Raw genomic sequence first — 12,474 nt, 5'->3', positions numbered from 1 at the left:
CTTGTTTTCAAAATTTTATTTTTTTTTATTTCAAAAAAATTAAAAAATTATTTACTTTAAATAATTTATACATTTAAAAAAAACATTTCAAAAATTTTAAAAGTTTAAAAAAAAATTTAAATTTTATTTTTATTTAAATTTGAAAATCATATAATTTTTTAAATCAATCCAAAAACATCTTAAAATTCTAAAAAAAGAATCAATGACGTTAAAAGATCTGCTTTACTTAGGGCATGATTATCAGGCTTGATAAGATAATTTTTTAAACTTTTTTAAAAAAATTGAAATTTTGAATTTTTGAAATTTATGTTTTTTTTAAATTATTTAAACTTTTTTTAAATTTTTGAAATTCTTTGAAAAATAATTCAGATATTCTAAATTTGTTTTATTTTTAACATTAAAAAAATTAACTTAGATTTTTTTTTATATTTCGTCTGAATGAAAAAAATATTTAATAAAAATGGTATTACAGATTACGATCGTAATTTCTCAACAGTAAAATTACGATCGTAATTGCTCGATAGTAAGTCGAGATTTGTCGATGGTAAGTCGTAACCTTACGATTAATAAACTAATTCGATTTTCTGATACATTGAATCTTCACTTCATGCTTTAATCGACTCTGAACGATAATACATTTTATTGAAAAAAATCAAGTGTGACCCGCAAGCCTTCTTGAAATTCATATGTGGTCCGCTACACGGAGAAAAAAGAGTTCGAAAAATCGTGAACAAGCGTTCATGAAAATAGGAACCACGAACAAAGTGTTCAAATGCCATAGTATGTTTTTCAAAATCGTGCCATGGGATTTGAACACTTTTTTCGCGGTTCCCATTTTCATGAACGCTCGATCACGATTTTTCGAACTCTTTTTTCTCCAGGTAGGGTAGGGTAGTCATCAATGAGACACTTTTGGTTTTCAACTTTCAACGATTTTTGTATTTTTTTCATCAGCATGTTTTAATGAGCTTGTTTTTGCATTTTATTTTTTTTTTTAATGTGTTCTAACATTGACCAAAATATGAGATCGATCTGACGTCTACAGCCAGAGTTATTCAACTGTCTCATTGTAGATGCATTGGGCAGGAACAATGAGACAGCTGGGGAACAATGAGACACTCTTCAAAAATGAATACTTTTTTAGTAAAACATCATGTTTTTATATTGTTCCATTGCAGGAGACTTGCTTTGAACATTTTCAAACAATTTTGTCAACATGAAACTTTAATTAACAAAAGTTATACTAAAAAGTATTTAAATTTTGTAAAATCCATATATTTTACGAAATAACTTTATATTTTTGGTTAAATGAAGTTCAAACTCAATAAATATGCCAAAAATCACTTCCAATTCATGTTTTGAAAGATTTCCATAGATTTTGAAAAGTTTATTGAAGAAAAATCAAAGTGTCTCATTGTTACCCATGGGCCGAAAAGAGTTGGGAACAATGAGACAGCCCTTGATTCTGTTTATATTCTAATTTTTGGTCAAACCTAATAAAAGGACATTGTAGCCCAACTCATGCCCTGTAAAATGACGAAAGAAATATTGGAGGAGTATTAGTTTTTAAGTTAATGGTAGCCTATGAGCGAAAATGTAATTTTTAGTCAAAATTTACTTTTACACCCCAGAATCAAACATGTATGAATAACTTTGCAAGGGAGCGTCCATAACCAAAGTCACTTTTATGGCAGACGTGTATCTAGTAGACACGCCTTTCCCCCAAATATGAGCCAGATTGGTTGAAACTACGTCTTGTGAGAGCCATTTTATCATTGTTCCCCGTGTCTCATTGATGACTACTCTACCCTAAACAAACCTGGATAGAACTCGTGCATAAACCACGAGGCCTTCAAATTTGAAATTTTCATGTTTCTTGTAAATTGCATACTAAATGTGTGCCAGTAGAGATATTTTCGGCAAATATCGAAAACAAGAAAAATTTGTAAGCTATCAGTAAATAGGCACACAGGTAATAAACCTTGCGCGGAACGCTTAACCCTGCCGTACCGCTGCACACTAAACTGGCCGGCCGGGCAGGTTTGTTTGGATGGGTATATTCGATCATTACGGAACGCCTAAAGCTACACGTTGTTTTGACTGTGTGAAGTTCGTACGCTAAACAATACGTCATTTATGACCGATCCCTTTTGTGCTAATCGGATTTTTACACTTTATTGACCGAGACGTGCTCAGTACAGACGGAACTGGAGAAACAGGCAGGTAGAATTGCGCAAAATAAGGTTCAATATTTATTTCTAATATTCGATATAGTTTTCCATTAGACGTTAAACCGAACACTTCGCGGCGGTGGCTTGAAGTTGATGTTGATCTGGAAGCCGGAATGGAGTTGAAGCTACTTTAGGTTAGTAATTTTTCCAGTTGAATCGCGAACTTTGCGATTACTTGTTTTATCGCACTTTCATGTCCTGTTATATCTTCTGATAAGATTAAGATTGCCTTCTTCGACGTTGAGTGAAGTGTACTGATTCAGATATAGTTCGTGTTAATATTAATAGGCTAATTAATGCTAACGCGTTCATTTTGTTCCAGATTCGAAGATCCTGCCCGAATGAAGATCACTATGGCGAGGATCAACATCATAAAAGATTTTGAGCGTATCTGGGATACGAACAGAACACCACCGTGGTTTAAAGAGTTTCCGGATGTAGTTGCAGACATTTACCAAACAGCAAGGGAAGATGTGATCATTGAAGCAGATCAAACGGAGTCGGAGTTCAACCAACAGATGTTCTATCACTATTATCATTTGGCATCGGTTGACTGTTTGAGAGATGATTTGCACCAAACCAAAAACATCCTGAACAGTTGCCTAGAGCGTTACGACAAGATACCCCAAGATGACCGCAACTACGCTTTGGACGAATTGAGTATCTTTGTTAAGGAAAAGTTAGCTGAAATAGATGAAGATGTTTCTAAGCATGAGCCGAGGCTGCATGGTTCGAGTTTCAAGGATTATGTTGAAATTTGTCTCACCCTCGGTAACATAGAGAATAATAACGAGTTGCTGCAACAATTGAAAAAATGCTCGAACGAAGACCAGAAGCAGCTTGAACAGCTTCTTTGGTGTAAGCAACTGGTTCGTCTCATCATCACCCTGGAGGAAGAAGCTCTAAACCAGACATTTCACCGGATTTCGATTCCTGCAGAAAACGAGACTTGTCTGGCCAGAGCATACCATCTTGCTAGGCACGGTAATTCAAGCGAAAATCACTCGAAGAGTGTCGGAACAAACCAAACCTCTACCCAAGAGTGTGTGTTTTACGGTGGTGTAAAGGAACGCGTAAGGGAGAAAATTTACGGTGAAGTTGTTTTGAGGAAGCACGGTTTGGAACAGGTAAAATTTATAATCCAACGTGACGCTGGCAAGGAACTCAGTAATACCGATACGGTATTTGTTGAGGATGAATTCAGAGGGCTTTGCCTGGAGCAGTGCTTGGAAGAAATGCAGCATTCGATGAAATCATATCTAACGAGCTATCAGGAAATGGATATAGTGAAGATGTTTAACTTCGTCGAAATTGTTAGCACATGCAATGCTATTCCGCAATTTTTCAAACAATTTCATTATTTTAAAGAGCTTTTAAAGTTTAAGCTAAGTGAGGAAGAGGAAAGCAAACTCGTAGAGAATTTCAAAAGCACATTTGTCAGCCAAATAATCAACCATTGCAATGCAGTTCAGAACGAGCTAGGTTTTATTTCGAACTTGACGAGTTATCTGAGTAAAATTCGAAAAGTCAAAGCTGTTGTTAACAAACTGGGTGTAAACGAACAAACACTCAATGTGGATTATGAAAAACTTATGACTCTCAAGGACTCAGAAAATAACGAAGAACTTTTGGAACTGCAGAGCACAGTTAAAAGTATGATGCAACAAGAAACCCAACTAATTATGAAAGACAAACTACGCGAAACCATACTCGGTTTTGCGGAGCCTGTCCAAGTCCAGCGAGCTACGGTCGACGATCGAACTGTGGTCAAAGTGCTGGGCAAGCATATAGTTCTAGGTGAAATTTTAGAGTCTGTAGAGAACGAACTTGCAATCGACATGGACATAACTGAAGTGCATTTCATTGGTAGTAAAGTGTTTCACATTGACGCCGACCTGGTGAGCGAAACTTGGCATGGGAAAAATGTGGCCGTAAGATCAAAGCTCATCCAAGTGCATGGAACTGTTGTGTGGGACGTTTCAGGGAAGAGCTGCAATCGCAAGTATGAACCTGCCCGTTCTGCAACCGTTGAAGGTGCGGACGGATGTGCTGGTGAGGACGGCTATCCTGGTGAAAGTGGTGGCAATGTGTTCATTACGGCGGAGAAAATGATAAATTGTGAAGAATTTACTGTAATTTCTAATGGAGGAGACGGTAGTGATGGTCAGGACGGTGGACACGGGAAAAAAGGTCGAGACGGTGTCGGTATCAAGCGAGAAAACATAGAGCAGGAGTTTAATTCACCTGTGAGATTTTTAGCTTTTCATACTACGAGAATGGAGCAAGTTCAAAGAATGATTAGGTCTGTTGATCGTAACTTTGTTCATTCCTCCCAACGCTTCATCCAAGATAGTGATACGTTTATTGTAGCAACTGGCCAAGATAGCAAAGGAGTTATATTTTCATACTGCTCACCAAAACTGTTCCAGAACAATAGCCATTGCTATCTTGTTCACAAGGGATCGATGGGAAAACCTGGGGGTCAAGGGGGTGACTATGGCCGGGGAGGAGAAGGGGGTTTTCCTGGGCAGATCATTGTAAAAAGTGTAATTGGGGAAATTTTTCAAGTTAACAAATCAACTGTTCGAGGCCAAGACGGCCGATCGGGAGCAGCTGGGTTGTATGGCGACACTGGTGACAACGGTTGGGATATTGGCTATCTCGATTACCAGACATGGCGTTCGGCGTATTACTACGGAGAAGACTACAAAAGTAAGCTCACTGTCGAGTATCACGACGATTCCAGGAAGGAAAGTGTTTGGTGTTGGCACAAAAACAAATACGCTAGCATAAAAGCGGTCAAATCTGAAAACTCAAGCGTAGAAAAGCACAAAAAACGTCACTTTGGAAAACGTGATCGCAAGCATTCAGCGGTGGCGGTAAAGAAAAAAATGATCATTGAAAGCTCGTTCATTGCCAGCACTGACCAGCACTTTGGTTCCATTGACGAGAACGCCCTTCTAAGTGCCTACACTCGCATTGAACGTATCCGACAACGGGCTTTACAAGGAGTATCTGAAAAGACAGAGCAGCGGAAGAAAGCTAACAAAAGATACAGGATTAATCATATAATTGCTTGTCCAGATATTGAGCATGACATTGACGAGCCTCCTGCTAAAATTTCTAATACAGTCAAGCAGAAAGCAATGAGCTCGAAAGTGTTTGAAAGTATTCTGATTCGGAAAGAATCACTGATAAATTGGAAACAACTAAGATTTTGTCGCATCGAAAATCAAGATTTGCAACGCCTATTTCTTTTACTACACTCAACCGAAAAGGAAAAAACGAAACTATCAGCAAACGATTTTAAGATCATTGAACAAATTTTGGTTGACAAACAAAGGCTGGCCACTTTTGAGGAAATAACAGATAAAATTCATATTAATTATTCTAACACTAACAAATCAGTATTGTCAGCACAATATGCGTCGATATGCCTAGAAGAAGATCCACAACAGTGTGGCATAAACTGTCATAATTACTTGGGCAAATTGGATGATTATTTCTTCAATTTTGATTGCGATGGCCAACAAGAGAAACTCTCGTCGTACTGTAACTTATACAGGAAAAACCTTCCATCATCAGTTGTTGAAGCTTTTTTGTATGAAGCAGTAAGTGCGGACTCTTCCATTCAAGAACATCTTGATCAGTACAAGTTAGTTTCAGAGTTACGGGAATTTGATTCAGCTCGTAACTTGAACCAATTTATGAAGGAATTAATTCCGTCAAAGTTTTCAAATATAATAAATCTATGGTACCTGAACGATGAGAAGTCTTCTCTTGCACAAAAACTGATCCACGAAATTGATTATGATTACCGTTTAGGTTCTCTCCGCAAACATTACATGAAGGAACTGAACAAGGAAATCAATTTTAATCAATGCCTTCAAAATGATCTCTTTTTTGAAACTTATCAAACCTTCATTGTTGAAAAAGGTCCCTTAACCCGGAGCTACAGAGAGCTCTTGGCTTACGCGTTTGGAGTGAATATACAAGTTTATATTAGGGTGCCTAGCGGAAAGTTTTTACTGCGGGACAGTCATAACTCTGAATCGTCCGATATTTTATATTTGCTACTTGAGAACGAATCTTTTGTGAAACTAAGATTAAACGAAAATCTGATGAATTTGGAAAATTATTATCGGATTCTAGCGCGAAGGTATGCTCTGATAACTGACCGCTTGATGTCATTCAAGGACAAACAATCGTTTGATGAGTATGTATCAAATGGTCTATATTTATACTGTGACTTTGTCTCCATGAATGATGTACGTTATTTATGCAACACCGAACTTTTGAACGAGTTAGTCCAGCACTTTTCATTTGGGGAAAGACATGTCATAGAGGCTATGTTCACTCGAAGTGATGTTTCAAGCTTTGTTTATAGTAAGCTATTACGTAACCTCTGTTTGAGGTTTGCTGCCGAGGGGAAACATATTTCTACAGATGAAGTTCAATTTCTGGTAAACCGTTATCTGGTTGCCAGTAGCGTAGGAAGGCATGAAGAAGAGATTGTTAGCTGGATTGTTTTGGCATTTCCTCAGGCCAGCTGGGTCAGTGAGATCCTTCTTCTAGACTTGGAGCGATACTATAAAGAAAGGCTTGCGAGGAAATCTGAATGGAGGATTCTTCTGAAGAAAGTAGAAAACAAAGCACTTATGATATTGTTCAGTGCTAAACTTCAGTTAAGCCTGGCAGGAACCGTTGAGCCGATTGACAAAATGGAAAGAATATTAAAAATGATGAGCATGGCCAAACACCAAACGACTACGTTGCTAAAGCTGAATCTTTCCGAGTGGTATTATGTACTGGAGGAGCATTACTGGGTTGAAAAGCTGAAACCTTTAACAAGTTGGAACGATAATGAAACATTGCAGGAAGCATCATATTATGCGGTGGCCCTGCTGAATAATTATAGCCTCGAAATAATGGAGAAATTCTTCAATACAATAAAAGGTAAAAATGCCTCGGAAAATCATATTATCGACGTGCTCTGCAGTGTCTACAATGGAAGATGGAACTTTACAGAAGAAAATATTGCAAATCTGGAAAAGATTAAACTGGAACAGTGGATCAAAAATATGGATTCTAACATGTCAACACAGCAAGAACGAGATATTAATGTTGTGGTTCAGTTTATAAAAGACAATAAATGGGCCTCTTTTAGTATATTGTCCAAATTACAACCGATAACAAAGCAAGTTCAGTTCATCAAAGAAGAAATCGATAAAAGGAATCGAGTTTTTAGGAATTTAGTACCGTATTTATACAACAGATTACGAGAAAGATTTCCTGGAGCTGAAAACTCGAACAGTACATGTTTCTCTGATAAACGTGTGGAGCAACAACTTTTAGATATTGACGATGCAATTTATGAAGAGTTCAAGTTCCGATTGAGAGACACGCAAAAGTTTGTGGTGCTGACCTTGTTGGAAAATAACAAAAACACCCTTGCCCAAGTGTCCACCGGCGAGGGCAAGTCGTTGATTGTGGTAGCTGTAGCCATCATCAAGGCATCGCAGGGCCAGAAGGTGGACATCATCACCAGCTCGTCGGTGCTGGCCAGGAGAGACGCCGAGCTGAGCAAATCCATCTACGCTAAATTTGGTATCAACGTGTCCCACAACTGCAGCGAAGACATCGAGAAGCGGAAGGAAGCCTACTCGGGGAATCAGGTTGTGTACGGAGATCTTTCCAGCTTTCAGCGGGACTATCTGCTGCACAAGTTTTACCAGAACAACGTGATTGGCGATCGGAACTTTGAGAATGTCATCGTTGACGAAGTGGACAGTATGCTGCTGGACAGGGGTAATAACATGCTGTATTTGTCACATGACTTGCCCGACATGGACAAACTGGAGTCCGTGTACGTGTTCATCTGGGAATGGGTCAACAACATTTCAAAAGTACATGACACTGCTGCCATTAGAGATGCAGTTTTGTGGCAACTATATGGAGTACTAAAGTGCACAGACATCGGCAAGATAGATGCGACGTTGAGCGAGGAAAAGCGAAACTTCATCTGGAACAAGCTGGTCGAGGCCAAGATAATTGACGGTGATGGCAAGTTGATGACAGAAAACATCAAGAATGACGTCCTCGGTGAGTTGCTGGGATCCGAATACTCTGTTTACCTTGATCGTTTGGAGTACCTACTGACGGAGTATATCAACAGAGAGAAGTGCATCCACGTGCCCAATTACTTGCGATCATTTGTGGATTTGCACCTGGAGTCGTGGATCGAAGCTGCCAAGATGGCTCTCGTCATGGAAGCTGGCCACGACTATGTGGTCGATGTTGATCGGAGCGGAAGCAGTGCCGATAGAACGCCCAACATTACGATCCTGGACAGAGACACGGGCACAGATTTGGTGAATAGTCAGTGGGAAGCGGCGTTGCACCAGTTTGTACAGCTGAAGCACGGTTGCAAGACGTACCTGCAGAGCTTGAAGGCAGTGTTCATCTCGAATGTAACGTTCCTCAAGCTGTACGACAAGTTGTACGGTTTATCTGGCACATTGGGATCACAGAGGGAACGGGATTTGCTGGAGGAGATTTATGCGGTAGACTTTGTGAACGTTCCAACGGCAAAGTGCAAACTGTTTTACGAATATGTTCCCATCGTTTGCAAAAGTGCTGCTGATTGGATCGATACTATCAATGAGTCGGCTAAAAGGCTGACTGAGACTGATGGTAGGTCCGTTTTGATAATATGTGAAACGTTGAATGAAGTTGCCGAGCTGTACAAAGAGTTCGGTGGAAAAAAGGCAACCAACGTTCGAACCTACACTCGGGAATACGAAGAGTTTGACACCGGAGAGTTATCTCCAGGTCAGATCATCATTGCCACAAATCTGGCAGGTCGAGGAACGGACATCAAATTAACTCAAAAGCTGAAAGGTGCGGGTGGGGTACACGTTTGCTTGACCTATCTGCCGAGCAACATTCGCGTTGAGCAGCAAGCTTTCGGACGGGCTGCCAGATGTGGTGACCGTGGATCTGGCCAGCTGATTGTACTGGACCAGAAGGAGATTTTGAATATTATGCTGCTCAAACGACAACGTGACACACGTGAGCTTGCTCGAATATCGCTGATCAAGAAACATTACGAAACCCGAGTGGTACTAGAAGAAAACTGTTTCAAGCAGTTCACTCACCAGTTCGATGAGCTGAGAAACTTGCTTACAGCTAGTAAAATCACTAATGGGAACGAAGAGTTGAGCGATATTTTGCTGGGCAGCTGCTTGGATAGATGGGTGTTTTGGTTGGATAATAACGGGAAGAACTTGGTTTCCAACGCAAAACACCATTCAAGAAAGAAGCTCGATATTTCATTGGCGGACTTTTTGAGTCACTTAAAGTCGTTGAAAGTCACAAACCTTGAGTCCCTGCTGGATTGGGTTGACATCAGCACTCCTCGGATGATAAAACTTGGTCGGTACTTTATCGAGAATAAGCAAGCAGCGTTAGCACACACTCTTTTTGACAAAGTTATTGCCGCAGAACCCCAATTTTGTGAAGCTGCTCTCTACTACAAGGCATACGCATTATCTACGAAAATCACCTGGAATGTAGTCAATTCGCCAGAAGTAAAAACATTCTCGCATACCCTGCGTTCTGCGGCAGATATGTTCGAGGAACGCGTTCAAAATCTGATGATCAATGTTTCTCGGGTCGACAAGATAAAAACAAAGTTAAAGCACAACATACTGCCAATAACAGCCTATAAAGAGCAAAAACAGATCATCTGTAAGTTCTACGGGGCACTGACGCAATCCGTTAACGACATTCTAGGACACCCGGTATCTGCAACTTCCTTCGAGTTTGGAGACACCATTGACAAATCGAGGTCGATTGAAATATTTAACGCATTGCAGGCGAAGAAAATTGTGCAAAATCCCATTATCAAAGATAACATCAGTGAGAAAGAGTTACGTGACATAAGTTACAACTATGGAACGTCTGCTGCAAAGCTACTAAACTTTTTAGAAAAGTGCCGCACAACTCAGGGAAGATCTGTACAACTAGAGAAATTTGTACGGTTGTTGAAGGAGCAAGTAATATTACCAAGTCGCGAAGGATTCTGGCGGCATCTAGTGGAACAGGAGATTTTGAGTAAAAAGGAGGAGGAAAAGTATATCCTTGTGGACAAAACAAAGTTGTCAGTTAAAGATATAGAATACTTCGATTCCATGTTGTCGCTACCGGGACTTAAAACGAAAGTGACGATCAAAGAAGGAGAGTTGTTACTTTATCCAGATCAACTGCTTGATGGAGATGCTTATAATAAAGATCCCTTTAAAAAAGCTGTTGGCCCCGCGAAATATGCGACTTTCAAGGAACTGGGAGCAATTTCATTTCAAAGAAAGGCAAAATTTAATCTTGACAAGCTGAAAACTAAGCAAGTTAATTTTAACCATTATGATTCAATTTCATTGGAAGACTTCGCAATGGTTAATATAAGTCAGAACGATGCCAACGGAATCTTGGATTTACTTGTAAGGGGCAAAGTGCTGCAAAAGCAAGATGGCAACAAAGAGTTGTACAAATTGCATACTGATGGCAGTAGAATAAATGGCATTCAACTAGGCGAATACAAGATCTACGAGGATGCCGTGAGAGGTTTGCTTAATTTGTGCTTTTGCTATAGAATAGCATATCAAAGCATTACGCGTTGTGCGAATAATGGGAGAGCTCAAGATTTCCCGTTGATATCAAAACCGCATCGAAGAATTCTGGCGGATTTGCTTCATGCACGGATCCTTGAGCCAGCCGTTTCCAGATTAGCAGACATTGGAGATCTACGTAAGGCTTTGTCTGGAATAAGGCTGGAGGAAGATAGCTTAGTTAAAGTTGCTCAACGGTTGAAAAGCTTGAAAGGTTCAATGGACAGTCTCCGAATGGTTCCATTTTCGGAGTATGACCGGTATACAAACGTCGAAGAGTGGAACCTATTTTCTCTCAATGGCAACGAATTGCTGTTAAAGTTGAGAGGCGCGAGTTTCATGAAAATAGTTGGAACATTTTTATGGGGAGCCCTACTAATCAGAGCTGCGCTGGTACAAAACATTAAAACGCGTAGAACAGAGCTGTCTCGACGGGATTTGAGCAAATATTCAACTGGTTGGCAGTACATTTGCAGCGCAATACGAATGGCCTTCGATGTTTACGGTACGGATTACTACAAACTTAAATATAACAAGTTTATCAAACGAGTAGCCCTCATTGAAGCGACAAATTTTGGGTTTTTCGGAGATAGGTTGAATAAATTTGCTTTTGAAGTGACTCAACCTGCCACCTCCAAACCCGACATAAAATATGTAAGAAAGTTGGCTGTTCCGCTGATCCGTGGATTTGATCTTGTCTCGAGAACTGCAAACGTACAGCTTTTAATTGACGATCGCCTTAAGCTTATGTGCGCAGAACGAAGTGATTGTTTGCTTTCATCAATCGATAAGAATGCAGCCTTTTCCGCATTTGAAGAATGCTTGAAGAAATTGTTCAGTTTTATGGATGTTGATGAAGCTAGAAAAAAGCTAATTAAGCTGACTGAAATGCATTTGCAGAGACAACAATATTTTAAAAATATAGAAGCCATTTTAGTTAAGGTTGCGGATACTGTTTTGCAGGCACTTTCAAGAGCCACTAAAAGACCAAACGTACACATCACGGTTTCCACAATTTTGTCCGTTGACATCAACGATGCGTGGGTAACCGCACTTAAAGACAACGAACGCAACCTTGCGATGATTGTTACCAATATTGTACAAGAATTGACAGGTAAGCTTAATTTACTGATTGCTGAAAACTCGGTTGAAGATCAAACAGCAATCACCGGTTTTGAAGGCTTCGTCGAGGAGGCCATTATGAAGCTTAAGGCACAGCTACATGAAAAGCTAGATGTTCTTCTGAAACAGACCATCCACAGGCCGGTTCAAGAAAGAGGTCGCTTCCTGTTGCTAAATTACGCCGAAGGACAAATTGAACTTCAAACAGACTCGAACGATGGTCCCAATCCGGGAGAAGATATTGCCAAAAAAATCCGCATTGGTCAGCTCAAGAAAGAGTCCGACCAAAGGCGCCAAGCGCTGGCAATGACTCCGGTCGAGAATCTTCTCGATCAGCAGTTCAACGAGGCATTGGCCAAATGGGAACAGAGTACTACCGAGCTGGAGCGACTGGCAGTCTGCATTCGCAAAGGAGAACCAGTTGACGGTCAGTATCTGGACATTTGTTTGGAGCC

General features: G+C 40.0%; 1 protein-coding gene across 1 annotated transcript in view; it reads left to right on the top strand.

Annotated features, from left to right (window-relative positions):
• Window positions 1-2,159: 2,159 nt before the first annotated feature.
• The window catches only part of LOC120414034 (uncharacterized), a 105,168-nt gene continuing 94,853 nt past the window's right edge, over window positions 2,160-12,474 (top strand). The window contains exons 1-3 of the mRNA XM_052707073.1: window positions 2,160-2,223; window positions 2,275-2,365; window positions 2,554-12,471. Of these exons, the coding sequence (XP_052563033.1) occupies window positions 2,573-12,471 (9,899 nt within the window). The 5' untranslated portion in view covers window positions 2,160-2,223; window positions 2,275-2,365; window positions 2,554-2,572. The remainder of the gene's footprint in view (window positions 2,224-2,274; window positions 2,366-2,553; window positions 12,472-12,474) is intronic.

Source organism: Culex pipiens, chromosome 2 (assembly GCF_016801865.2).
Source record: "Culex pipiens pallens isolate TS chromosome 2, TS_CPP_V2, whole genome shotgun sequence".
NCBI classification, from domain to species: Eukaryota; Metazoa; Arthropoda; class Insecta; order Diptera; family Culicidae; genus Culex; species Culex pipiens.
Note: the sequence above shows the minus strand (reverse complement) of the source record. Positions and strands in the feature narration are given on the sequence as shown.